The sequence below is a fragment of the Abramis brama genome, assembly GCF_963993115.1.
Source record: "Abramis brama genome assembly, chromosome: 13".
Classification (NCBI taxonomy): Eukaryota; Metazoa; Chordata; class Actinopteri; order Cypriniformes; family Leuciscidae; genus Abramis; species Abramis brama.
The window spans coordinates 36,850,090-36,875,188 of record NC_139975.1 but is presented as its reverse complement, the minus strand read 5'-3'; the positions used below and the strand labels follow the sequence as shown (position 1 = coordinate 36,875,188).

The following is a 25,099-nucleotide window of genomic DNA, read 5'->3' as shown; positions in this document are numbered from 1 at the left end:
TTCCCAATTCACCTATAAACCAGAGCACACACGAGAAGAACAAGCAAACTCCACACAGACAACACTGAGCGCCCCTTCCTCTCTGTAAACCAGCATAAATCTGTCTTTATGTCTCTCTCAGGTGATCACCTATCCTGTCTTGGTTCCTGCCCCTTGTCTTAAAACGAACAATTAAAACGAACACCCTGATCCAACCCTGGTCCAAAACGCAGCAGCTCGAGTTCTTACCAGAACCAGGAAGTATGACCATATTAGCCCGGTTCTGTCAAAACTGCACTGGCTCCCTATTAAACATCATATACATTTTCAAATATTGCTGATTACTTACAAAGCACTAAATGGTTTAGCTCCGCAGTACTTGAGTGAGCTCTTAACGCATTATAGTCCTTCACGTCTATTGCGATCTCAAAATTCCGGCCAGTTGATAATACCTAGAATATCAAAATCGCAGTAAGGGTAAAATCTTTCCGTGGCAGGGGCAGCTGCCACTGGCGCCTGTCACTCGACCTGCCACCGCTATATGCGCCTGTCACTCAACCTGCCGCGCCTGTCACTCGACCTGCCACCGCTATATGCGCCTGTCACTCGACCTGCCACCGCTATATGCGCCTGTCACTCGACCTGCCGCGCCTGTCACTCGACCTGCCACCGCTATATGCGCCTGTCACTCAACCTGCCGCGCCTGTCACTCGACCTGCCACCGCTATATGCGCCTGTCACTCGACCTGCCACCGCTATATGCGCCTGTCACTCGACCTGCCGCGCCTGTCACTCGACCTGCCACCGCTATATGCGCCTGTCACTCGACCTGCCGCGCCTGTCACTCGACCTGCCACCGCTATATGCGCCTGTCACTCAACCTGCCGCGCCTGTCACTCGACCTGCCACCGCTATATGCGCCTGTCACTCAACCTGCCGCGCCTGTCACTCGACCTGCCACCGCTATACGCGCCTGTCCCGCGACCCGTCACGGCTATGCGCCTGTCCCGCGACCTGTCGCGGCTATACTCGCCTGTCAGTCGACCCGTCACGGCTATACTCGCCTGTCCCGCTTTCTGTCACGGTTATACTCGCCTGTCCCGCGACCCGTCACGTCTATATGGGGCTGTCCCGCGACCCGTCACGGCTATACTCGCCTGTCCCGCGACCTGTCACAGCTATACTCGCCTGTCACTCGACCTGTCACGGCCAGGGGCGGCTCCAGAGAATTTTTAACATGTGCTGAGGGGGTGCGAGATCGCTGAGGGGGTGCTAGATCATTGACTGGGGGAGCTGCCTAATTATAGGCTATTTATATATATATATATATATATATATATATATATATATATAGGCTACATACATAAGTTTGTTTCCGCCACAGAATAAAACATTTTAAAAGATAATTGCGACTTTATTTCTCAGAATTGCGAGATATAAAGTCAGAATTGCGTGAAATAAAGTCGCAATTGCGTCTTATGAAGTCAGAATTCTGACTTTTTTTCTCGCAAAATGCGACTATATCACGCAATTCTGACTTTATAACACGCAATTGTGAGTTTATATCTCGCAATTCTAACATCTTTTCTTAGAATTGTGAGATATAAACTCACAATTGTGAGATATAAAGTCCAATTCTAAGGGGAAAAAAGACGGATTTTTTTTTTTTTACCTCAGAATAGTTTATATCTCACAATTCTGACTTTATAACACGCAATTGCGACTTTATATCATGCAATTCTGACTTTATATCTCGCAATTGCGACTTTATTTCTCAGAAATAAACTTTATTTCGCAATTCTGAGAAAAAAAGTCACAATTCTGACTTGATATATCGCAATTGTGAGAAAAAAAGTCAGAATTGTGAGATAAAAAGTCGCAATTATTATTATTTATTTATTATTCAGTGGCGGAAACAAGCTTCCATATAAATGAGCAAAACCTGCCCACTAAATATTTAGCTATAATATTCAATTATTTTAATGACCACAATTAAAGTTTTAATTTTATTAAATTGAACAAGCGCAATATTCAGCATTCAATCAAATAGAAAAGATGTTTTATTAATAATAATGTTATTTCAACATAATATCTCGTTATTCCGACATAATATGTGTGCGTGCAAACAAGCAAGATGGGCATTTGTAAATCCGGTGACGCGTGCATTGATTTTTATTAATAAACTAGTGTTTTCTGGCAGTGTTGGCTGCAAAGATGAAGTTGACGATCGCCATATTCGTAGTGAACGCGCCAATAGAGAGAAATGCACATAATGGATTACATAATCACAGAGTAGCCTTTTTCTTTTCGTTTTGAATTATTTCGTTTAAAGACATTTCAAGCTTGGTGTATTTGATGTATTTCTCATGTCTATGTGAGGCATACACTGAGTTTCGTTAAGTTAGGATGAGATGCGCTCCAGTTCACGTGCAATGCAAGTGACTGCACGGGCGCCTCCATGATTATATTGTCCGTTATATTTGCTTCCTATTTATTAAATCCAGGCAATTGGTTGATTGATGAAAAATTTATTAAAATTAAGATACAATTTATACAAAACGAAATTCACTTTAAAGAAAGGTTTTCTACAAAACAAAACTTAATAAAGTGGTCAAAATCATGTCTGACCCGCTCCATGTCTCTCGATATATATTGTGCATCCTCTTACTTGTGCTGTTCACTTTTCATAAATCAACGTAAATGGAAAAAAATAATACTATAATATTTTAACAAATATGAAACTAAATGCGCTTATTTAATGGCTACAACAGTATAGTAGGCCTACATCTGTATTTGTACAAATTGCTGCACATTCATTTAATTCTGAACTGTGCACACATGAAAGGCATTTGTTCAAATCAAGTTCATGGATAATTGTGCGTGCATTTATTAATCATTATGATACTAAAATCATAACAAAGTAGGATATGCTATGTACAAAAAATCAGATGAGCCCAGAATATGAACGCAAAGTTTAACTACACGTTAAGCATTTTCCTCCCATAGAAAAACATTAAGAACACTTAATGTGGCTTAATGCAGATTAGAATGTCCCCTTATTATGTCGAAATAACGAGATATTATGTCGAAATAATATATTATGTCGAAATAACGACTTATGTCGAAATAAGACTTCTTAATAAATTAATAATAATAATAATACCAATAATAATATTGATAATGATGATAATAATAATAATTAATATAGTAATAATAATCATTGCTATATCAAGCCAACCTCACTGCATGCTATCTTAAGGTAAACTTGCACTAGCTAATGTTGGACTACTGAGACGTTAGTCACGGCCAAGCTATTTCATTGTAGCCTATTTTGTAATTCAAAGGATATTCAAAATATTTCAAGACAGTGCACCTTCTGGTCAAAAGTTATACATATTTTCCAAAAATGTTGATAACTTTTGAATAAATCTGCCTATTGTAATGCCACTGGTAAGGTTTGTCATTGTCACCTCACTCTGACCACATCACATCGATTTCGTAATGCGCCACCTATTGGTCGAAAATGATATAGGCTACCATTTAACCATAAGTTAGGCTACTGTTTGATTTTTCAGCCATTTGCCCAAAATCCTCCAAAAAGTGTTTAATTGCTGGTTGCAGTTGGTCTGACACTCCCAGCAATGTTGGCATGTCTTGTCTGCTTTTCAAATCTAACCTAAACAGTGTTAGATTTTAATAATAAAAAAAAAACATTCAAAATCGGGATGCGTTTTCCAGGTCATCTTTGTTTTTTTAACAGTAGCCTAACTTCGGGTCACGTGACAGGCACAAACAGTGGTTCGACTTCGAGTGAGAGGCGCATTTAACGCTCATGGGACGCAAGGCAGATGCATAAAGCTGTGATGGATCGAGTGGTAAGCGCATAGCCATGACGGGTCACGGGACAGCCGCGTATAGCCGTGACGGGTCGCGCGGGACAGCCGCGTATAGCAGTGACGGGTCGCGGGACAGTCGCGTATAGCCGTGACGGGTCGCGGGACAGCCGCGTATAGCCGTGACGGGTCGCGGGACAGCCGCGTATAGCGGTGGCAGGTCGAGTGACAGGCGCGTATAGCGGTGGCAGGTCGCGGGACAGCCGCGTATAGCGGTGGCAGGTCGAGTGACAGGCGCGTATAGCGGTGGCAGGTCGCGGGACAGCCGCGTATAGCGGTGGCAGGTCGAGTGACAGGCGCGTATAGCGGTGGCAGGTCGCGGGACAGGCGCATATAGCGGTGGCAGGTCGAGTGACAGGCACGTATAGCGGTGGCAGGTCGCGGGACAGCCGCGTATAGCGGTGGCAGGTCGAGTGACAGGCGCGTATAGCGGTGGCAGGTCGCGGGACAGGCGCGTATAGGGCAATTCCACGCAAAACGGTCACATCCATAACGCCAACTAAATACCATGGCATTGTGTTGGTGTTATGGATGTGACAGTTTGCGCGGAATTGCCCTATAGCGGTGGCAGGTCGAGTGACAGGCGCGTATAGCCGTGACGGGTCGCGGGACAGCCGCGTATAGCCGTGACGGGTCGCGGGACAGCCGCGTATAGCGGTGGCAGGTCGAGTGACAGGCGCGTATAGCGGTGGCAGGTCGCGGGACAGGCGCGTATAGCGGTGGCAGGTCGAGTGACAGGCGCGTATAGCGGTGGCAGGTCGCGGGACAGCCTCGTATAGCGGTGGCAGGTCGAGTGACAGGCGCGTATAGCGGTGGCAGGTCGCGGGACAGGCGCATATAGCGGTGGCAGGTCGAGTGACAGGCACGTATAGCGGTGGCAGGTCGCGGGACAGCCGCGTATAGCGGTGGCAGGTCGAGTGACAGGCGCGTATAGCGGTGGCAGGTCGCGGGACAGGCGCGTATAGGGCAATTCCACGCAAAACGGTCACATCCATAACGCCAACTAAATACCATGGCATTGTGTTGGTGTTATGGATGTGACAGTTTGCGCGGAATTGCCCTATAGCGGTGGCAGGTCGAGTGACAGGCGCGTATAGCGGTGGCAGGTCGCGGGACAGCCGCGTATAGCGGTGGCAGGTCGAGTGACAGGCGCGTATAGCGGTGGCAGGTCGAGTGACAGGCGCGTATAGCGGTGGCAGATCGAGTGACAGGCGCCAGTGGCAGCTGCCCCTGTCTCCTATTTAGCATCAAAACTCTGGAACAGTCTTCCTACCATTGTCCGGGAAACTAATAACACAAGACTATAAACACATCTCTTTGGCCTAGCATACACATAACACATTATAAACTTCTATAACTCAATGTCAGGCTGCATAGATTAGATCAGCCGGGAACACTTCCCATAAATCCTGATGTGCTCGTCATTACCTCATCATTCTCTGCGCAGGGATCAGCCATGACAGGCTCGTCTCGGCTCTGTCCTCAGGTGAGTCTGAATCACGGCACCTGTGGAGTGTGTGTCAGGGCTGGCTCGTGTCTCGACAGGCTCCTGAACACACGGGGTGGTGTGTGGAGATCCTCAGAGGACGCTTGCAGAGAACATCAGCTGTAGAACTGAAAGAGTGCAGATGCTAATATAGTCATGAGGATAATGAGAGTAAAGCTTGAAGTCCAAGACCGAGAGTCCGAGCTCAGAGACCGACTCAATTTACAAGATTAGAATAGACTCTTTACAATAAGGTTCATTAGTTAACATTAGTTACTGTATTAACTAACATGCACTAACAATGAGCAATACATTTTTTACAGTATTTATTCATCTTTGTTAATGTTAGTTAATAAAAATCCAGCTGTTCATTGTTCATGTTAGTTCACAGTGCATTAACTAATGTTAACAAATACAATCTTTGATTTAATAATGTATTAGTAAATGCTGAAATTAATATGAACTAAGATTAAATAAATGCTGAAGAAGTATTGTTCATTCTTAGTTCATGTTAAGGTAGTTAACGTTTAATAATGAACCTTATTGCAGAGTGTGACCCAAACTTATGTTGTAAAATTCATCTCATGTTGCTTGTCAGTTACTAAAGTGTTTCTAAGAAATTACCAGCATTTTGTCTGTGTTTGTGAGGCAGTCGCCAGTTCTGTGTGGGTGAAGAGCAGTGCTAAGGTGGTTATGAAAGTCGGTGTTACAGTAAATGCGTAACGGATAATGTAGAGCGAGGTGGTTGTTTTAGTGAATACACCTAATTTATGATTATTAATGTGATAGGGGAAAAGGCAATAAATAAGGCAAAAAAGTTCAGTAGTTAACAGACTCCAATTCCTCAAATAAACCATAAACTTTTTTTCTTTTTTTTTACATTTCATAGCAAAATAATAAACAGATCAAATGACAATTTATTACAGCTAATAAAAAACATTTGCTGTCGTTATCCTTATAATACATCATGTATATCATGCATTTATGCATTATTTGTAGGGGTGTAACAATATATCCTCACCACTGCTGACCGGGAGCGACACACAAGCCTTGAGTTTCAGAGATACTCTGACCCAGTCACCTTGCCATAACAGTCTGGTCCTTGTCAAAGTCACTCAGATCTTTATTCCTGCCCATTACACTGAAAAGATTTGAGCATGACAGAAAATTAATGTTGAATTTTATGATTGGTGTTTCTGATGTAAACTCCCTTTGCGCTCTTTTTTGTTTTTTTTAGATATTTATTCTGTTGTCCAGCACAATGGCCAACTACTGTTGTTTTTATGTGCTACATAAATAAAATTTTATTTGATTTGATCATGACAGACCTGGAGAAACTCTTTGACAAATAAAGAGCAATAAATAAAACATCTATAAGCCTTTTGAGATTGTTTATAATTAATAGTTTTGTATTTGTGTTTTATTCAAAGTTTTACAGCATTATTTTTTAGCATTTCAATGCAGGTCAATTTTGAATGCATTTTACCTGAAGAAATCCTGACGTTTGACCTGTGTGTACACACCCAAAGGTGATCATTAACTCCCTCTTACAACACTAACCAGGAAGAGACTGACTTATTATTTCTCCTTTCTGTCACATCGACTTTGTCTCAACAAAAGCAATAAAGAATAAGCAATCAATGGAGAACAAAGACAAAAACTTTACAGAAGGACTTTTGTGATTTCTGAACAGACAGCAGATCTTTGATTCTCATTGTGATTCATTTTTGAAAACCGTTGTTCAGAAAGTCAAAGTAGAGTTTAGTTTGCGAGACTCAAACGGAGAAAATGGCTTCAGCAGCTGAAGATGATTATATTTGTCCTGTTTGCTATGAAATCTTCAAGACTCCTGTTATTCTGTCCTGTAGTCACAGTATTTGTAAAGAGTGTCTACAACAGTTCTGGAAAGCTAAGGAAACTCAGGAGTGTCCTGTCTGCAGGAGAAGATCCTCAAGAGATGATCCTCCAGTTAATCTCACATTAAAAAACTTGTGTGATTCATTGATAAAGGAGGGAAATGAGAAACGTTCATCAGGATCTGAGGAGATCTGCAGTTTACACAGTGAGAAACTCAAACTCTTCTGTCTGGAGGACAAACAGCCGGTGTGTTTAGTGTGCAGAGACTCAGAGAAACACACCAATCACACATTCAGACCCATCAGTGAAGTGATTTCATCTTACAAGGTAAGACAAATGTTTCTTGTTTCACATGTAAAGAACAATAATTAGTCATAAACGTAGATATCATCACATTCATGCATTACTATTTCAATGTCATTTTACTCAACTTTATATGACATTTACTGTGCTGTAAAAGTATTTGCCTATCCTGATTTCTTATGTTTTTGTGTCTCATACTAAATAGTGGAGCCTTTTTCATAGATATCATTATTTTGCACACAAATTTTTTATTTATTTTTAAATGGAGCGGACAACTTTTGTTCAGCCTCATTGGAGGGTTTTCAAGCATGAACTGCCTGTTTAAGGTCCTGCCACATCATCTCAATTGTGCTTTTTTTGAGCCGTTCAGAGATGGATTTACTTACTATTCTTTGAATCATGGTCTTGTTGCTTGAGCTTCAGTTTGCAGGCTAAAGATAGGATATTGTGCTTTAACATTTTCTGATAGAAAATAAGAAAATCCAGTTCCTACGATGTTGTTCTTGGCCCTTTGGTGACTTTGAGCCACTTCTGGGAAGGTTTGCTACTGTGCCGAGTTTTCTCCATTTGGATATAATGGCTCTCGCTGTGGTTCTTTGAGTCCAAGAGCCTTTGAAATAGCTTTGTAATCCATCACAGACGGATGTGTTTCAATCACCGTCTTCATCATTATTCCTGGAGTTTCTTTCACCTTTGTCAATAGTGTGTTACTGTTTAAGACCTTTTAACCAACTTCATGCTGTTGAAAAAGTCCTATTTAAGTGTTTATTTGATTGACCAGGGCTGCAGTGATCAGGACTGGCTGTGTTTAGTCCAGCTGAACAACATTATAAATACAGTCTCAGAGATTTGAGGAATTAGTAACTATGGGGCCAAATACATTATCACGCAGGTCCAGTTAGTATTGGATAACTTCTTTTCTTCAGTAAATAACATTGTCATTTACAAACTGTACTTTGTGTTCACTCAGGTTGCCTTTGCTTGTAAGTTTTAATTTCTGAATCAATTTAGTTTGAGATTTACACAAAAACAGAAGAAATCAGGGTGGGGGTGAATACTTTTGCACAGACTTGTATGATCATATCACTGTATTTTCTTCTCTTCACTGTAATCTGGTGTTTAATGTATTTTTGTTCAATTCTAGGAGGAGCTCAATACAGCACTGAAGTCCTTACGACAGAAACTTCAACACAATGAAAAGAAGAAAGGAGAGTTTGAGAAAACAGCTCAACACATCAATGTGAGGAAACAGAATCAAGAGTCATTTTCATTACAGCTGGAGGATCACTTTATACCGTTATAAATTGATATATTTAATATAATGGATTCCAGTTGATTATTTCTGTAAATGACGAGCAGCTTCTGCTTCTGGATCCGTTATATGTCGGGTATCCGAGATTTGTGTTGATTGAGATGATTGAAGTGAATGTGATTTGATTTCAGTCTCAAGCTGAGCACACAGAGCGTCAGATTAAAGAAGAGTTTGAGAAGCTTCATCAGTTTCTCAGAGACGAAGAAGAAGCTACAATCACTGCACTGAGAGAGGAAGAGGAGCAGAAGAAGCAGAGGATGAAGGAGAAGCTGGAGGAGATGAACACACACATCTCAGCTCTTTCACACACAATCAGAGACATGGAGGAGATGATGAAAGACAATGACGTCTCGTTTCTAAAGGTGACAAATCAATCTGGCTTCATTCTTTGTGTATTAAAACAACTTGTATAGAGAGACTCATTGACACTGAGAGTGTTTGATAAGATATTAAAATGTTTTCAAACTCTATATTTTCCAGAACTTTAAGGCCTCAATGGAAAGGTGAGTGAGCTGCTCGTATCTCTTCTCTCAGTGGATCTGAACTCAAATTCACTGCAGTTCTGACTCCTGAATGTTCCTCAGAGTCCAGATCTCACAGCCGGATCCACGGATGAGTTCTGGAGCTTTGATTCATGTGTCGCGTTATCTGGGTAACCTGCCGTTCAGAGTCTGGAAGAAGATGCTGGAAACTGTCCAACACAGTGAGTCTCAGCAGATTTGACACCAGTGCAGACGATAGTTCACATATAAACACACACAACATCAACATTTGATAGAAAAATACTTAATAATCACTTGACTTACTAAGTGAATCTGAACTGTATTTCAGAAAATCATCAGATCATTCAGCGAACTCATAATGAAAAGTCTATTCCTCATGGTTTATGTTTATGTATTAGGATACAATAGTGTTTATTGAATACTGATATTAAACCTGAAACCTCAATCCATTCTGACAGTAACTGAGAGACCATTGTTATGATAGTATGATTTTGTCACGGTGCGACAAAAATTAGAGAAAAGACTAAAGTCCTTGTGAATGCAATGTTGTTGTGGAGACCTCCAGTGGACACCCGTCTCTGTTGCACTGCGAATCTGTTGCCATGGCAGCAAGGCCAATTGACCGATTGACAGCAGGTGTGGAGTAATTACAGAGAGTGTTGTGAGAGGGACACGTATTCAGATGGGGCTTTAAAAATAGAGAGGAAGCAGACTGTCGTGTGGTTCTCCTCCTGTGAGATACTGTGTTTGTCGGCGGGTTGTTTTGTATTTGAGGCTGGGCTGTGAAGCGGGCGAAGGTTGAAGCTGAGAAGTGGAAAGAAGAGAGTGAAGTATTTGTCAACGAAAACCCAAGGAATATCGTCAGCAGTGGGGAAGACGCAAAGTGATGAGTATCGGATTCGTTGTTTATATGCACTAACACTGAAGTGGTGTTGAGAGTTTGGAAAGTGTGTGGCATGAGTGAACTAGTACACCGAGTGAATTGTTGATCTGTCTCCAACTTTTGTCCGCTCCTCGCTGAATGTGACGATTGCTGCACCCGTTGTCTGCTGTCTCTGGAGAGAAGTTGAGCCCTTGCGAGAGACGAGAGTTGATCTGGTGGGAGAAAGACCGGTGGGTGAGTGCTGGCCCGAATGTACGGTGTGCGAGTGGAATGCAGTGCCTGAAGTGATGATTCACACGGTTTGTGTTATGGAGTGAAGTTCATCGTGTGGAGAAGTAATAGTAGTCTGCTGTGCACTCTCTCCTTACAGTCTTTCACCCGCTGTCTCCAAGGAAGGTTTTGATATATCAAGCGCCCAACTTACTATTTTGAGACAGCCCGGCTCTGTTAATGCTGAATGTTTTATATGCTGTTGAACTGTTAAACCCTGCTACATTGTTACAGTGTACAGCTGAAGTGGAGTGTCTCGCTTAAAGCATCCTCCTCGCCTGGTGGTTTCCACACGCCCCTAACGAAAGCCGCTGCCCTGTTTAGAACGAGAGAAGGTATTGCAGCTGAATGTTTCATCTACTGTTGAATGGTTAAATCCTGTTACATTGTTACAGTGTACAGCTGAAGCGGAGCGTCTCGCTTAAAGCATCCTCCCCGCCTGGTGGTCTCCACATGCCCCATTGAAGGCCTCCGCCCTGTTTAGAAAGAGAGAAGGTATTTCAACTGAATGTTTCATCTGCTGTCGAATAGTTAAACCCTGCTACCTGGTTACAGTGCACAGCCGAAGTGGAGTGGCTCGCTCAAAGTGTCCTCCCCGCCTGGTGGTCTCCACAGGCCCCATTGAAGGCCTTTGCCCTGTTCAGAAAGAGAGAAGGTATTTCAACTGAATGTTTCATCTGCTGTCGAATAGTTAAACCCTGCTACCTGGTTACAGCGCACAGCCGAAGTGGAGTGTTTCGCTCAAAGTGTCCTCCCCGCCTGGTGGTCTCCACATGCCCCATTGAAGGCCTCCGCCCTGTTCAGAAAGAGAGAAGGTATTTCAACTGAATGTTTCATCTGCTGTCGAATAGTTAAACCCTGCTACCTGGTTACAGCGCACAGCCGAAGTGGAGTTTCGCTCAAAGTGTCCTCCCCGCCTGGTGGTCTCCACATGCCCTATTGAAGGCCTCCGCCCTGTTCAGAAAGAGAGAAGGTATCACTGACGAACACTTGTATACTGCTGAACCGTTGAACCCTGTTGTATTGTTGCAGTACACAGCTGAAGGGGAGCGTCTCGCTCAAAGTGTTCTTCTGCCTGGTGGCTCTCCATGCCTACGTCGTAAGCCGCTGCCCCTTTTGAGAAGGAAAAGGAATAGCTGCGGCACGTGCCTCGATCGAAGTGTCTTCCTGTTGTCCAAGGTTTCCTCACGTCCCGGCTAAAGGCCCCCGTTCTAACTGGTCTGGCATAAAGGACACCTACCGGGATATACTTACCTGTTTCCCCTCCTGGCCCGGTCCGCTCGCCATCTGTGTCCCTGTGCTTCGTCCGAGTCTGAGGCAACCGTACCCTGAGTACTTACCTGGTTCCAGTTCGAATGGGGTCCGTATAACTACGACTTCCTCTTGAGTCCTGTAAAGAGTACTTACCCAGTGACCTACCTAGACGGTGTGAGTTTCTCCTCTGATCCCTCTCCAACGAGCTGCAGGGCCGCCACGATCGTTCTCCCCTCTACGGTCCAGGGGGCCATCGAATTCCCTCTGGTGACAAGAAAGAAGATTTTAATTAGGATTTTCAAATTACTGCTCTTAACTTAATAAAGAAATCTGTTATTCCTTTATTACTTTGTCTGTCTGGTCCTTGACACGTTCCTCGAGGTGGTACCCGGTTTCCAGGGGTGGGTGCAGTCTGGTTTGGCCCACCCCGACCTGTGACAATTTATGATCTCTTTCAACAAAAGAAAAATGTTTTACATTTACATTTCTAATACATCATATCTCATCCTGTAATCTGATGTTATTCTCTTTGCAGCTCCGTTGACTCTGGATCCAAACACAGCAAATCCTCGTCTCAAACTCTCTGCTGATCTGACCAGTGTGACGAACAGTGATGGAGATAAAACACTTCCTGATAATCCAGAGAGGTTTGACTATTATCCATGTGTCCTGGGATCTGAGGGCTTTAACTCAGGAACACACTGCTGGGATGTGGAGGTTGGAGACAATACATGCTGGAGTCTTGGAATAACCGCAGCATCATCACACCAAAGGAAGGGACTGGATTTCTCTAAGTCTAATGTCTGGTGTGTAGGGTACACAGACAGCGAATACAGCTCAAGATCCCCAGAGCAACCCGCCACTCTCTTCACTGTTAAACAGAAGCCTCAGCGTGTGAGAGTTCAGCTGGACTATGACAGAGGAACAGTGTCATTCTCTGATCCTGTAACTAAAGTCTGTCTGCGCAGATTCAGGACATCCTTCACAGAGACTGTCTTTCCATTATTATTTAATGGCTGCACAACTTCTCCTCTGAGGATCTTACCAGTTAAACTGTTTATTACAGCAGAAAATCACAGTTAAATCTGATTCTGCTTCTAGATTAATACAGTTTTGCAAATTATGCTTCAATAAATCAAAGAGTTTCATTGATCAATCACACTTCAATGTAAAGTTTAGAACCAAATTAACTCTTGTGTTTCCTTAAGGACATGTTTGTCTCTTTCAGTTAAAAAAAAATAATACAATTTTCCTGTGTTAATGCCAACTGCATCAATTTTGGCACAAGTGTGTATTTTTACTTGAATTTTCTTCTTTCCTTTCCACATTGTACACAAAATATTTACACTCAGGACCTGAAGGACAACATTTTCCCCATTGAAACCCATTAAAACTGCCAATTTCTTTCTATCCCAGGGCCATTTAACTATAAAATGATGCAGTCTTTGTTAACAGACTTTTGTTCTGTTGGCCTTTTCTTTTTAATATAATTTATTTTTATTTTTTTACAAGATGGTGGCGTTTTCTCAGGTTTGGCCTATTGTCACGATTTGGTCTTGTCTTGGTCACGTTTCATGTCTTTGTCATGTTTCATGTCTGTCATGTGATCCCCTGTTCAGAGTCATGTGATCCTGCCGTGCGTTCCCTTGTCTGATGTGTCATGATGTTATTGGTTCATTGTTCACAGGTGTCCCTTGTTTAGTCATTAGTCTTGTGTATTTAAGCCCTCATGTTTGCCTTGTGTCTTTGTTTAGTATGGTTTTGGGTAACTGCTGTTTGTTCTTGTTTCGAGTTTTCATGCCTTTGTTTTATGCTTGATCATGTTGGTATTAAAGTTGCACTTGGGTTCTCTACATCTTGCCTCCTTACGTTACACCTATACAGTGAATACTCACTTTTTTCCAGTTTTCTGCTTCTGCATATCAGAGTCAGTTGGATAAATTATTGTGAAATAATTGTGTTTGTGTTGCTGTGAGGTTTGTATATATGTACTAAAATTTGTATCTGTGCATGTAATAGTTGATAAAGAAAAATGATTGTATTGTAAATCTCAAATCCCAAAGTAATTATTAATATTATAAATTCAATACTTAAGTAACCATTAAACAAGTCATGCAATAATGAAAGTATGTTTAAATTCATGTTTACAATATGTAAGTAAGGGATAATGTAGAAGCTTATTTTAAAATGCTAAATATTCAAAATATAATAATGAAAAGCTCTGTAAACAATTGCATTTTTTGCAAGACTATAAGTGTGTCCCATCGAGTGATCAAAAGTTCTACACACACTTGCAGTCTTTACGCCTACTTAAACGCTTGTGCCAAAAAGAGGAAATACGTCATGCAAGTAGACAAGTGTTCAAGAGCTCGAGTGTGTGTGTGTGTGTGTGTGTGCAGGGCATCAGTTATGAACTGTAAACTCTGGCTCTCATTCTGTCTGCTGTCTCTCATTTCTCTCCGTCTGTATGCGTGAGGTTTTCATCAGTGACTGAAGACTCCGTCTAGCGTTCCTCTGGTAAAAGAGTGAATGAGAGAGAAGTGTTCACTACTTCATGATCTGTGTATTCATGCACATGTTTGACACAGAACAGCTCTGAAAACATGAGTGAATATGAAAAAGAGCAAAAGAGACCAACTGTTATATCTTTAGTCAAATTAGTGCTCGACGGTTTAGGTTTAGCTCGATTCAAAAACTCGGGCCTGGGAGGAGATCGGTGAGGCCATGGAGAAGGACTATCGGCTGGCCTCGAAGAGATTCTGGCAAACCGTCCGGCGCCTCAGGAGAGGGAAGCAGTGCCCTACCAACGCTGTCTACAGTAGAGGTGGGGAGATGTTGACCTCATCTGGGGATGTCGTTGGACGGTGGAAGGAATAATTCGAGGATCTCCTCAATCCCACCACGTCTTCCATTGAGGAAGCAGAGGCTGAGGGCTCAGAGGTGGACTCGTCCCTCACCCAAGCTGAAGTCTCCAAGGTAGTTAACCCTCTGGGGTCTAAGGTGTTTTTGGGGTCCTTGAGATGTTCTGACATGCCCTTACATTTGTGCTTTTTTCAGTTGCTTAAGAACATATTAATGGCAAAAGTGTAATTACACTCTATTTAGCACAAACAGGGCTACCATAATATGTGAGCAACATATATGTTCATGTTTTATTTTTGAGAGAATAATGTTTATGCATGGTTATTGAAAAAACTAAAAACTAAAGTTTCTGAAATAAGGCCACAAAACACATACTAAATATGTGTCAATAAGACTTTTGTGTTGTCGCCTAGAGTTTTTTCTTCAAAATGATGTGAAAATCATCCTCCCTAATCATTCACATAACACAATACATTGATTTAAATTTTGCAAAACACTTTCTGTTTGGAAAGGCAATATGCGGGCGCAATATGGGGCATCAACGATCCGACACCATCATGCATATTTAGTGGTTCGCACCTGAGGAGACAATGGGGCCCTCATACTTAATGAGCCATTCATTCAGGTGTGTGACTGAGCCACAAGAAAGAATGCAAGAACAATATATATATATATATATATATATATATATATATATATTCTACCAAATTGGTTCACAGTTGGAAGCATCTCATTTTTTTTTTTTCACAAATTGTATAATATCTTACCTTGTAAATATATTTTTTTATTAAAAAGGTTACAATTACAACAACAATTCAAGTGTAATCTTTCTTTGTAAAAACTAAAGTATACATTTTATCATACATATTTCAAAGTTAAGGATTTGATTGATTATTTGATTACTTTATTTTTGACAAAACATACTATATTTAACATATGAGCTAAAATTGACAAACAAAAACTTATTTGAAGTGGCACATATTTTACAGTAAAAATGTATACTCTATCCAAAACTAGTCAACGAAATGTTGTCTTTCATATGTCTGTAACATAGGTCTTTCGTTTATATAAGAAATATAAATGTTAATTTGCTGTTTAATACGTTGCTTATACAAATACATTTTATTAAAACATATTTCAGTCGCTTTTTACTCATCTCAGTATAGCAATACAGTTTGCTAAAAGCGGATCCTTCATTCACACACAGAAACGCAATTCAAATTTAAACTGTCTTTTTGCGAGTTGTGATAAACAGCGCGCAACTCTGCCGTTCATTCATTCATTCCCACACACACACAGAAACACGATTCACTTGAGAATGAAAAAAACTTACTACAGTATTCCATCCGTTGCTCCTCGAAATACCAGCACTTCTGAGGTACATTTTCCATTATTATTATTACGACAGTATTATTCCTCACAGCGCTGCGAGACGGTGTAAACAAGTGCAATGATCTGAATAAGCCTGATGTGTTTTCTCGCGCTGATATGGGGGCGTTCACAGTTTGCATGGATTGCCTCAGTCATTTGCGTTTGAATAGTGCGCGCTCTCCGTGGGCGGGGTCAGATTAAAACATAATGAGCTGAGATGAGAACGACTGACATCTCTCTCTTTTCATACAGATTACATAAACAGAGAATATTTGTTTTTTTATAAATTTCATTTAAAAGAAGAGAATTCAAGCTTCATGCCTGTGTGTCTGTATGCCTGTTTGACTGAGTATTCGCTGAGTTATGGTTCATTTTCTGACGTGTTTCAGAATGGACTTAACTGACAGAGAGAAGGCAGAACTCGCATCATGTTTATTGTTCTTTATTTGGCAAAAAGCAAAACACTTTGCTTTTATTGTGAGTATACACAAAAATAATACACACTTAACAGGATCGATTGATGTATGAAACTTGTTTGTAAAATCAAAGTCAACAGAGTATTTCGGGTCTCAATTCAACTGATAAGGAAAAAAGCGAGCAGATCACGCCGGCGTGATTGCCGACCTCAGATGGTTAAGAAGTTCCTCGGTGGCAAGGCACCGGGGGTGGATGAGATCCGCCCTGAGTATCTCAAGTCTCTGGATGTTGTGGGGCTGTCTTGGCTGACACGCCTCTGCAGCATCGCGTGGCGGTCGGGGACAGTGCCTCTGGGATGGCAGACCGGGGTGGTGGTCCCTCTTTTTAAGAAGGGGGACCAGAGGGTGTGCTCCAACTACAGGGGGATCACACTTCTCAGCCTCCCCGGGAAAGTCTATGCCAGGGTACTGGAGAGGAGAATACGGCCGATAGTAGAACCTTGGATCCAGGAGGAACAGTGTGGTTTTCGTCCCGGTCGTGGAACACTGGACCAGCTCTATACCCTCTACAGGGTTCATGGGAGTTTGCCCAACCAGTCCACATGTGCTTTGTGGATTTGGAGAAGGCATTCGACTGTGTCCCTCGCGGCGGCCTGTGGAGGGTGCTCCGGGAGTATGGGGTCCGGGGTCCTTTGCTAAGGGCTATCCGGTCCCTGTACGACCGGAGCAGGAGCTTGGTTCGCATTGCCGGCAGTAAGTCAGACTTGTTCCCAGTGCATGTTGGACTCCGGCAGGGCTGCCCTTTGTCGCCGGTTCTGTTCATAATTTCTATGGACAGAATTTCTAGGCTCAGCCAGGGGCCGGAGGGGGTCAGGTTTGGTGATAAAATGGTTTCGTCTCTGCTCTTTGCGGATGATGTTGTCGTGTTGGCCTCATCAAACCAGGACCTTCAGCATGCACTGGGACGGTTTGCAGCCAAGTGTGAAGCGGCTGGGATGAGAATCAGCACTTCCAAATCCGAGGCCATGGTTCTCAGTCGGAAAAGGGTGGCTTGCCCACTTCAGGTTGGTGGAGAGTTCCTGCCTCAAGTGGAGGTGTTCAAGTATCTCGGGGTTTTGTTCACGATTGAGGGAAGGATGGAGTGGGAGATTGACAGACGGATCGGTGCAGCTTCTGCAGTAATGCGGTCGATGTACCGGTCTGTCGTGGTGAAGAAAGAGCTGAGCCGCAAGGCGAAGCTCTCGATTTACCGGTCAATCTACGTTCCTACTCTCACCTGTGGTCATGAGCTGTGGGTCATGACCGAAAGGACAAGATCCCAGATACAGGCGGCTGAAATGAGGTTTCTCCGCAGGGTGGCTGGGCGATCACTTAGAGATAGGGTGAGAAGCTCGGTCGCTCGGGAGGAGCTCAGAGTAGAGCCGCTGCTCCTCCACATCGAGAGGGGTCAGCTGAGGTGGCTCGGGCATCTGTTCCGGATGCCTCCTGGACGCCTTCCCGGGAAGGTGTTCCAGGCGCGTCCCACTGGGAGGAGACCCCGGGGAAGACCTAGGACACGCTGGAGAGACTATGTCTCCCGGCTGGCCTGGGAACGCCTCGGTGTCCCCCCCGGAAGAGCTGGAGGAAGTGTCTAGGGCAGGGCTATTCAATTAGCTTCATTCGAGGGCCATCAAGTCGATTATCAAATCGAAAAGTTGAGGTGGGCTGGTGGGTTGGTTTGGGGGTTTAGCTTATTTATTTATTATTTAAGTTAAAGTAACCCTAAAAAAGTATGGTATTTACTTGGAAATGTGGTACCCAACAGTATGCAGATATAAAAACATAATAAATAAAAACCTGATAATTTACAGCTGTGTACAACTATTTTTCTTGGAACAAATAAATTAATTATACAAACTCGTAGCTTTTGGTGAGAAATAATAATTATTTTGTTTATAATTGTTATGCTTAAATGAAAATATTCTGACAGTGAGACTTGATAACCACAGGCTACTCACTCCCACTGTATAAAAAATGCCTAAAAACAATTTAAAAACTATACACACCTTTACAAAGAAACTGACATAATTTCATAACAAACATTAATTATATATTCCTCTACCCACCTAATAAATCGAATGCAATATAAATCATATTTATTTATTACTACATACAGTAGTATTCAATATAAATATTGCACATTTCTGCCCAACCATGGTAAATTACTACAGTACATTCATGGTAAATGTTTGTAAGGGTGATTAGGGGATTTAAAGACTTCTAATTTCGTTCATGCCACAATGTTTCTTCTGCTTTCCTCATCAGTCTTGTTGGGAATGTTGAGGCTATTAAATGCAACGCTGTTTAATAATAGTGTCCGGGACCGGGAGTAAACGCAACTATTTGTTGTTACTGTACTGACCGAGAAACCGCTTCAGATGATTCAGTGACGGAGCGGTCCGAATGAATCCGAATAGGTTTAGACCGTTACTGACCAGCCACTTTGACACTCTCGCCGGCGGCAGTGTGAACGGACATGCAAGCGCGTTTAGAAAGGATCGAACCAAAAGAATGATTCATTCACGAATGATTGGTATCGCTGGTTCAGTCGACATAAATTCGGGACACATATAATAACTGCTGAAATATTTGCACATAAAACGTTTCTCAGGTCAATCGGAGCGAGTATCAAACTAAATTAGCCGCACTGCCAGGAAAAGAGGAGGAGGGAGGTTGGTGCCGTCGGGCCGCATGGAGATGATTGGCGGGCCACCAATTGAATAGCCCGGGTCTAGGGAGAGGGAAGTCTGGGCATCTCTGCTTAGACTGCTGCCCCCGCGACCCGGCCCCGGCCCCGGATAAGCGGAAGAAGATGGATGGATGGATCCTTATAATACATCATGTATATCATGCATTTAGTATGCATTATTTGTAGGGTTGTAACAATATATTGTCTCAGTTATCGTTGAAGGTGGACAGGGGTCATCATAGGCTCTCTGATCGGTCTTTGGCCCCATACGCAGCAGAATGTGATGCACTGTGTGTTGTGACACATTCCTCCCATGTAAAGCGACCTTGAGCGATGGAAAGGCGCTATATAAATAAACATTCTTCTTCCCATAACATCATTAAAGTTGTGTGTGACTTATGCCACACTAGACCTTCTGTTGGCTCAGACCAGACGGGATAGCCTTCATTGCCCTCGTCCATCGATGAGTCTTGGGTGTCCAACACCTCGTCGCCGGTGTGTGTTCGTCCCCCCTCGGACACTGTTGGTAAATCCTCACCACTGCTGACCGGGAGCGACACACAAGCCTTGAGTTTCAGAGATACTCTGACCCAGTCACCTTGCCATAACAGTCTGGTCCTTGTCAAAGTCACTCAGATCTTTATTCCTGCCCATTACACTGAAAAGATTTGAGCATGACAGAAAATTAATGTTGAATTTTATGATTGGTGTTTTTGATGTAAACTCCGTTTTGCACTCTTTTTTTGTTTTTTAGATATTTATTCTGTTGTCCAGCACAATGGCCAACTACTGTTGTTTTTATGTGCTACATAAATAAAATTTGATTTGATTTGATCATGACAGACCTGGAGAAACTCTTTGACAAATAAAGAGCAATAAATAAAACATGTATAAGCCTTTTGAGATTGTTTATAATTAATAGTTTTGTATTTGTGTTTTATTCAAAGTTTTACAGCATTATTTTTTAGCATTTCAATGCAGGTCAATTTTGAATGCATTTTACCTGAAGAAATCCTGACGTTTGACCTGCTTGTTTACACACCCAAAGGTGATCATTAACTCCCTCTTACAACACTAACCAGGAAGAGACTGACTTATTATTTCTCCTTTCTGTCACATCGACTTTGTCTCAACAAAAGCAATAAAGAATAAGCAATCAAAGGAGAACAAAGAGAAAAACTTTACAGAAGGACTTTTGTGATTTCTGAACAGACAGCAGATCTTTGATTCTCATCTTGATTCATTTTTGAAAACCGTCGTTCAGAAAGTGAAAGTAGAGTTTAGTTTGCGAGACTCAAACGGAGAAAATGGCTTCAGCAGCTGAAGATGATTATATTTGTCCTGTTTGCTATGAAATCTTCAAGGCTCCTGTTTTTCTGTCCTGTAGTCACAGTATTTGTAAAGAGTGTCTACAACAGTTCTGGAAAGCTAAGGAAACTCAGGAGTGTCCTGTCTGCAGGAGAAGATCCTCAAGAGATGATCCTCCAGTTAATCTCACATTAAAAAACTTGTGCGAGTCGTTCCTGAAGGAGAGAAATGAGAAGCGTTCATCAGGATCTGAGGAGATCTGCAGTTTACACAGTGAGAAACTCAAACTCTTCTGTCTGGAGGACAAACAGCCGGTGTGTTTAGTGTGTATTAATTCACAAAAACATGACAATCATAAATTCAGACCCATCAGTGAAGTGCTTTCATCTTACAAGGTAAGACAAATGTTTCTCGTTTCACATATAAAGAACAATTATTAGTCATAAACATAGATATCATCACATTCATGCATTACTATTTCAATGTAATTTTACTCAACTTTATATGACATTTACTGTGCTGTAAAAGTATTTGCCCATCCTGATTTCTTATGTGTTTGTGTCTCATACTAAATAGTGGAGCCTTTTTCATAGATATCATTATTTTGCACACAAATTTTTTATTTATTTTTAAATGGAGCGGACAACTTTTGTTCAGCCTCATTGGAGGGTTTTCAAGCATGAACTGCCTGTTTAAGGTCCTGCCACATCATCTCAATTGTGCTTTTTTTGAGCCGTTCAGAGATGGATTTACTTACTATTCTTTGAATCATGGTCTTGTTGCTTGAGCTTCAGTTTGCAGGCTAAAGATAGGATATTGTGCTTTAACATTTTCTGATAGAAAATAAGAAAATCCAGTTCCTACGATGTTGTTCTTGGCCCTTTGGTGACTTTGAGCCACTTCTGGGAAGGTTTTACTGTGCCGAGTTTTCTCCATTTGGATATAATGGCTCTCGCTGTGGTTCTTTGAGTCCAAGAGCCTTTGAAATAGCTTTGTAATCCATCACAGACGGATGTGTTTCAATCACCGTCTTCATCATTATTCCTGGAGTTTCTTTCACCTTTGTCAATAGTGTGTTACTGTTTAAGACCTTTTAACCAACTTCATGCTGTTGAAAAAGTCCTATTTAAGTGTTTATTTGATTGAACAGGGCTGCAGTGATCAGGACTGGCTGTGTTTAGTCCAGCTGAACAACATTATAAATACAGTCTCAGAGATTTGAGGAATTAGTAAGTATGGGGCCAAATACATTATCACGCAGGTCCAGTTAGTATTGGATAACTTTTTTGCTTGAGTAAATAACCTTGTCATTTACAAACTGTACTTTGTGTTCACTCAGGTTGCCTTTGTTTCATGGTAAGTTTTAATTTCTGAATCAATTTAGTTTGAGATTTACACAAAAACAGAAGAAATCAGGGTGGGGGTGAATACTTTTGCACAGAATTGTATGATCATATCACTGTATTTTCTTCTCTTCACTGTAATCTGGTGTTTAATGTATTTTTGTTCAATTCTAGGAGGAGCTCAATACAGCACTGAAGTCCTTACGACAGAAACTTCAACACAATGAAAAGAAGAAAGGAGAGTTTGAGAAAACAGCTCAACACATCAATGTGAGGAAACAGAATCAAGAGTCATTTTCATTACAGCTGGAGGATCACTTTATACCGTTATAAACTGATATATTTAATGTAATGGATTCCAGTTGATTATTTCTGTAAATGACGAGCAGCTTCTGCTTCTGGATCCGTTATATGTCGGGTATCCGAGATTTGTGTTGATTGAGATGATTGAAGTGAATGTGATTTGATTTCAGTCTCAAGCTGAGCACACAGAGCGTCAGATTAAAGAAGAGTTTGAGAAGCTTCATCAGTTTCTCAGAGACGAAGAAGAAGCTACAATCACTGCACTGAGAGAGGAAGAGGAGCAGAAGAAGCAGAGGATGAAGGAGAAGCTGGAGGAGATGAACACACACATCTCAGCTCTTTCACACACAATCAGAGACATGGAGGAGATGATGAAAGACAATGACGTCTCGTTTCTAAAGGTGACAAATCAATCTGGCTTCATTCTTTGTGCAGAAAACAACTTGTATAGAGAGACTCATTGACACTGAGAGTGTTTGATAAGATATTAAAATGTTTTCAAACTTTTCCAGAACTTTAAGGCCTCAATGGAAAGGTGAGTGAGCTGCTCGTATCTCTTCTCTCAGTGGATCTGAACTCAAATTCACTGCAGTTCTGACTCCTGAATGTTCCTCAGAGTCCAGATCTCACAGCCGGATCCACGGATGAGTTCTGGAGCTTTGATTCATGTGTCGCGTTATCTGGGTAACCTGCCGTTCAGAGTCTGGAAGAAGATGCTGGAAACTGTCCAACACAGTGAGTCTCAGCAGATTTGACACCAGTGCAGACGACAGTTCACATATAAACACACACAACATCAACATTTGATAGACATATATATGTATATGTATGTATAAATCACTTGAATTACCAAGTGAATCTGAACTGTATTTCAGAAAATCATCAGATCATACAGCGAACTCATAATGAAAAGTCTATTCCTCATGGTTTATGTTTATGTATTAGGAGACAATAGTGTTCAATACTGATATTAAACCTGAAGCCTCAATCCATTCTGACAGTAACTGAGAGACCATTGTTATGATAGCATGATTTATGATCTCTTTCAACAAAAGAAAAATGTTTAACCTTTACATTTCTAATACATCATATCTCATCCTGTAATCTGATGTTATTCTCTTTGCAGCTCCGTTGACTCTGGATCCAAACACAGCAGATCCTCGTCTCACACTCTCTGCTGATCTGACCAGTGTGATGTTCAGTGATGGAGATAAAACACTTCCTGATAATCCAGAGAGGTTTGACTGGTGTCCATGTGTCCTGGGATCTGAGGGCTTTAACTCAGGAACACACTGCTGGGATGTGGAGGTTGGAGACAATACAAGCTGGATTCTTGGAATAACCGCAGCATCAAACCAAAGGAAGGGAGAGGATTTCTTTGAGTCTAATGTCTGGTGTGTAGGGTACACAGACAGCGAATACAGCTCAAGATCCCCAGAGCAAGGCGGCACTGTCTTAACTGTTGAACAGAAGCTTCAGCGTGTGAGAGTTCAGCTGGACTATGACAGAGGAACAGTGTCATTCTCTGATCCTGTAACTAAAGACTGTCTGTGCAGATTCAGGACATCCTTCACAGAGACTGTCTTTCCATTCTTATCTAATGTCTGCACAACTTCTCCTCTGAGGATCTTACCAGTTAAACTGTTTATTACAGCAGAAAATCACAGTTAAATCTGATTCTGCTTCTAGATTAATACAGTTTTGCAAATTATGCTTCAATAATAACACTGTAATCAAAGGGTCTCATTGATCAATCACACTTCAATGTAAAGTTTAGAACCAAATTAACCCTTGTGTTTCCTTAAGGACGTGTTTGTCTTTTTCAGATTAAAAAAAAAAAAGTCCTGTGTTAATGCAAACTGCATCAATTTTGGCACAAGTGTGTATTTTATTTGAATTTTCTTCTTTCCTTTCCACATTGTACACAAAATATTTACACTCAGGACCTTAAGGACAAAACTTTCCACATTGTAACCCATTAAAACTGCCAATTTATTTTTATCCCAGGGCCATTTAACTATAAAATTATGCAGTCTTTGTTAACAGAGTTTTGTTCTGTTGACCTTTTCTTTTATATATATATATTTATTTTATTTTTTTATAAGATGGTGCTGTTTTCTCAGGTTTGGCCTATTGTCACGATTTGGTCTTGTCTTGGTCACGTTTCATGTCTTTGTCATGTTTCATGTCTGTCATGTGATCCCCTGTTCAAAGTCATGTGATCCTGCCGTGTGTTCCCCACTCTCAGAAAAAAAAGGTACAGTTTTGTACCAAAGAAGGTACAAACCCCTGTCACTGGGGCGGTACCTTTTACTGGTACAAAATTGTACCTTAATATAGAGGAACAAATTTGTTCCATTCCAGTTTGTACCTTAAAGGACATGATTTGTACCATGGGCACCCAAAATGTACCTTTTGATTTTTAAAACTTGTTGGTACAATATTGATCAAATCTGATCCTTTAAGGTACCACCCCAGTGACAAGCCCCTTTGTACCTTAACTGTGTCAAATTTGTTCCTACGAGAACTATTAAAGGCTATTTTCCCATTGAATAACAAGCACATTCAACAACTGAATCCAAAAGGCATCAATTTAATCATTTCTGTAAATACATATCAAATACATATGAATGTTTGAATACTTTCATTCCAACTTACAGTAAAGTATTTCTTTGTGTAAATACATCAAAGACTTCACAATACAATAAAGACTTAGCAAAATTAACAGAATATGACTTCTTTAAAAAGATTTGAAAGAATTTAAAATGCAATTACACTAAAATGTTACAGTACATAAAATATATTTTCTCATCTACAACAAAGCTAGAATTGGTTTTTTCCCTACTTTTCACACAATACCCTTGCATTTATTTAACTTTTTTAAAACACCATCCTCCAACCGAACTGCTCGGCAATTTCAGATCCCTCCATTTTTCCACTGCTGAAGATTCTGCTCTCACTGAAGACTCGTCCAGTCAAGAAGTTCCCAAGATCTGCACAGTGGGTTGAGATGTAGCCGGTTCTTCCT

General features: G+C 41.5%; 1 protein-coding gene across 1 annotated transcript; it reads left to right on the top strand.

The window, feature by feature from the left end:
- Window positions 1–6,919: 6,919 nt before the first annotated feature.
- Window positions 6,920–23,882, top strand: LOC311095398 (E3 ubiquitin-protein ligase TRIM35-like). The gene is made up of 9 exons (XM_084133882.1): window positions 6,920–7,542; window positions 8,663–8,758; window positions 8,962–9,192; window positions 9,311–9,333; window positions 9,415–9,533; window positions 12,276–12,795; window positions 20,505–20,698; window positions 22,678–22,806; window positions 23,198–23,882. The coding sequence occupies exons 1-9, from the start codon at window positions 7,147–7,149 to the stop codon at window positions 23,740–23,742; spliced, it is 2,253 nt and encodes a 750-aa protein (XP_083990008.1). The 5' UTR covers window positions 6,920–7,146; the 3' UTR covers window positions 23,743–23,882.
- The last annotated feature ends 1,217 nt before the right edge of the window (window positions 23,883–25,099 follow it).

Excerpts from the sequence above, each read along its gene's own strand:
- LOC311095398 (XM_084133882.1), top strand. The coding sequence starts at position 7,147 with ATGGCTTCAGCAGCTGAAGATGATTATATTTGTCCTGTTTGCTATGAA. Across the intron at positions 9,193-9,310 it reads ATGACGTCTCGTTTCTAAAG|AACTTTAAGGCCTCAATGGA; the intron begins GTGACAAATCAA and ends TATATTTTCCAG. Across the intron at positions 9,334-9,414 it reads TTTAAGGCCTCAATGGAAAG|AGTCCAGATCTCACAGCCGG; the intron begins GTGAGTGAGCTG and ends AATGTTCCTCAG.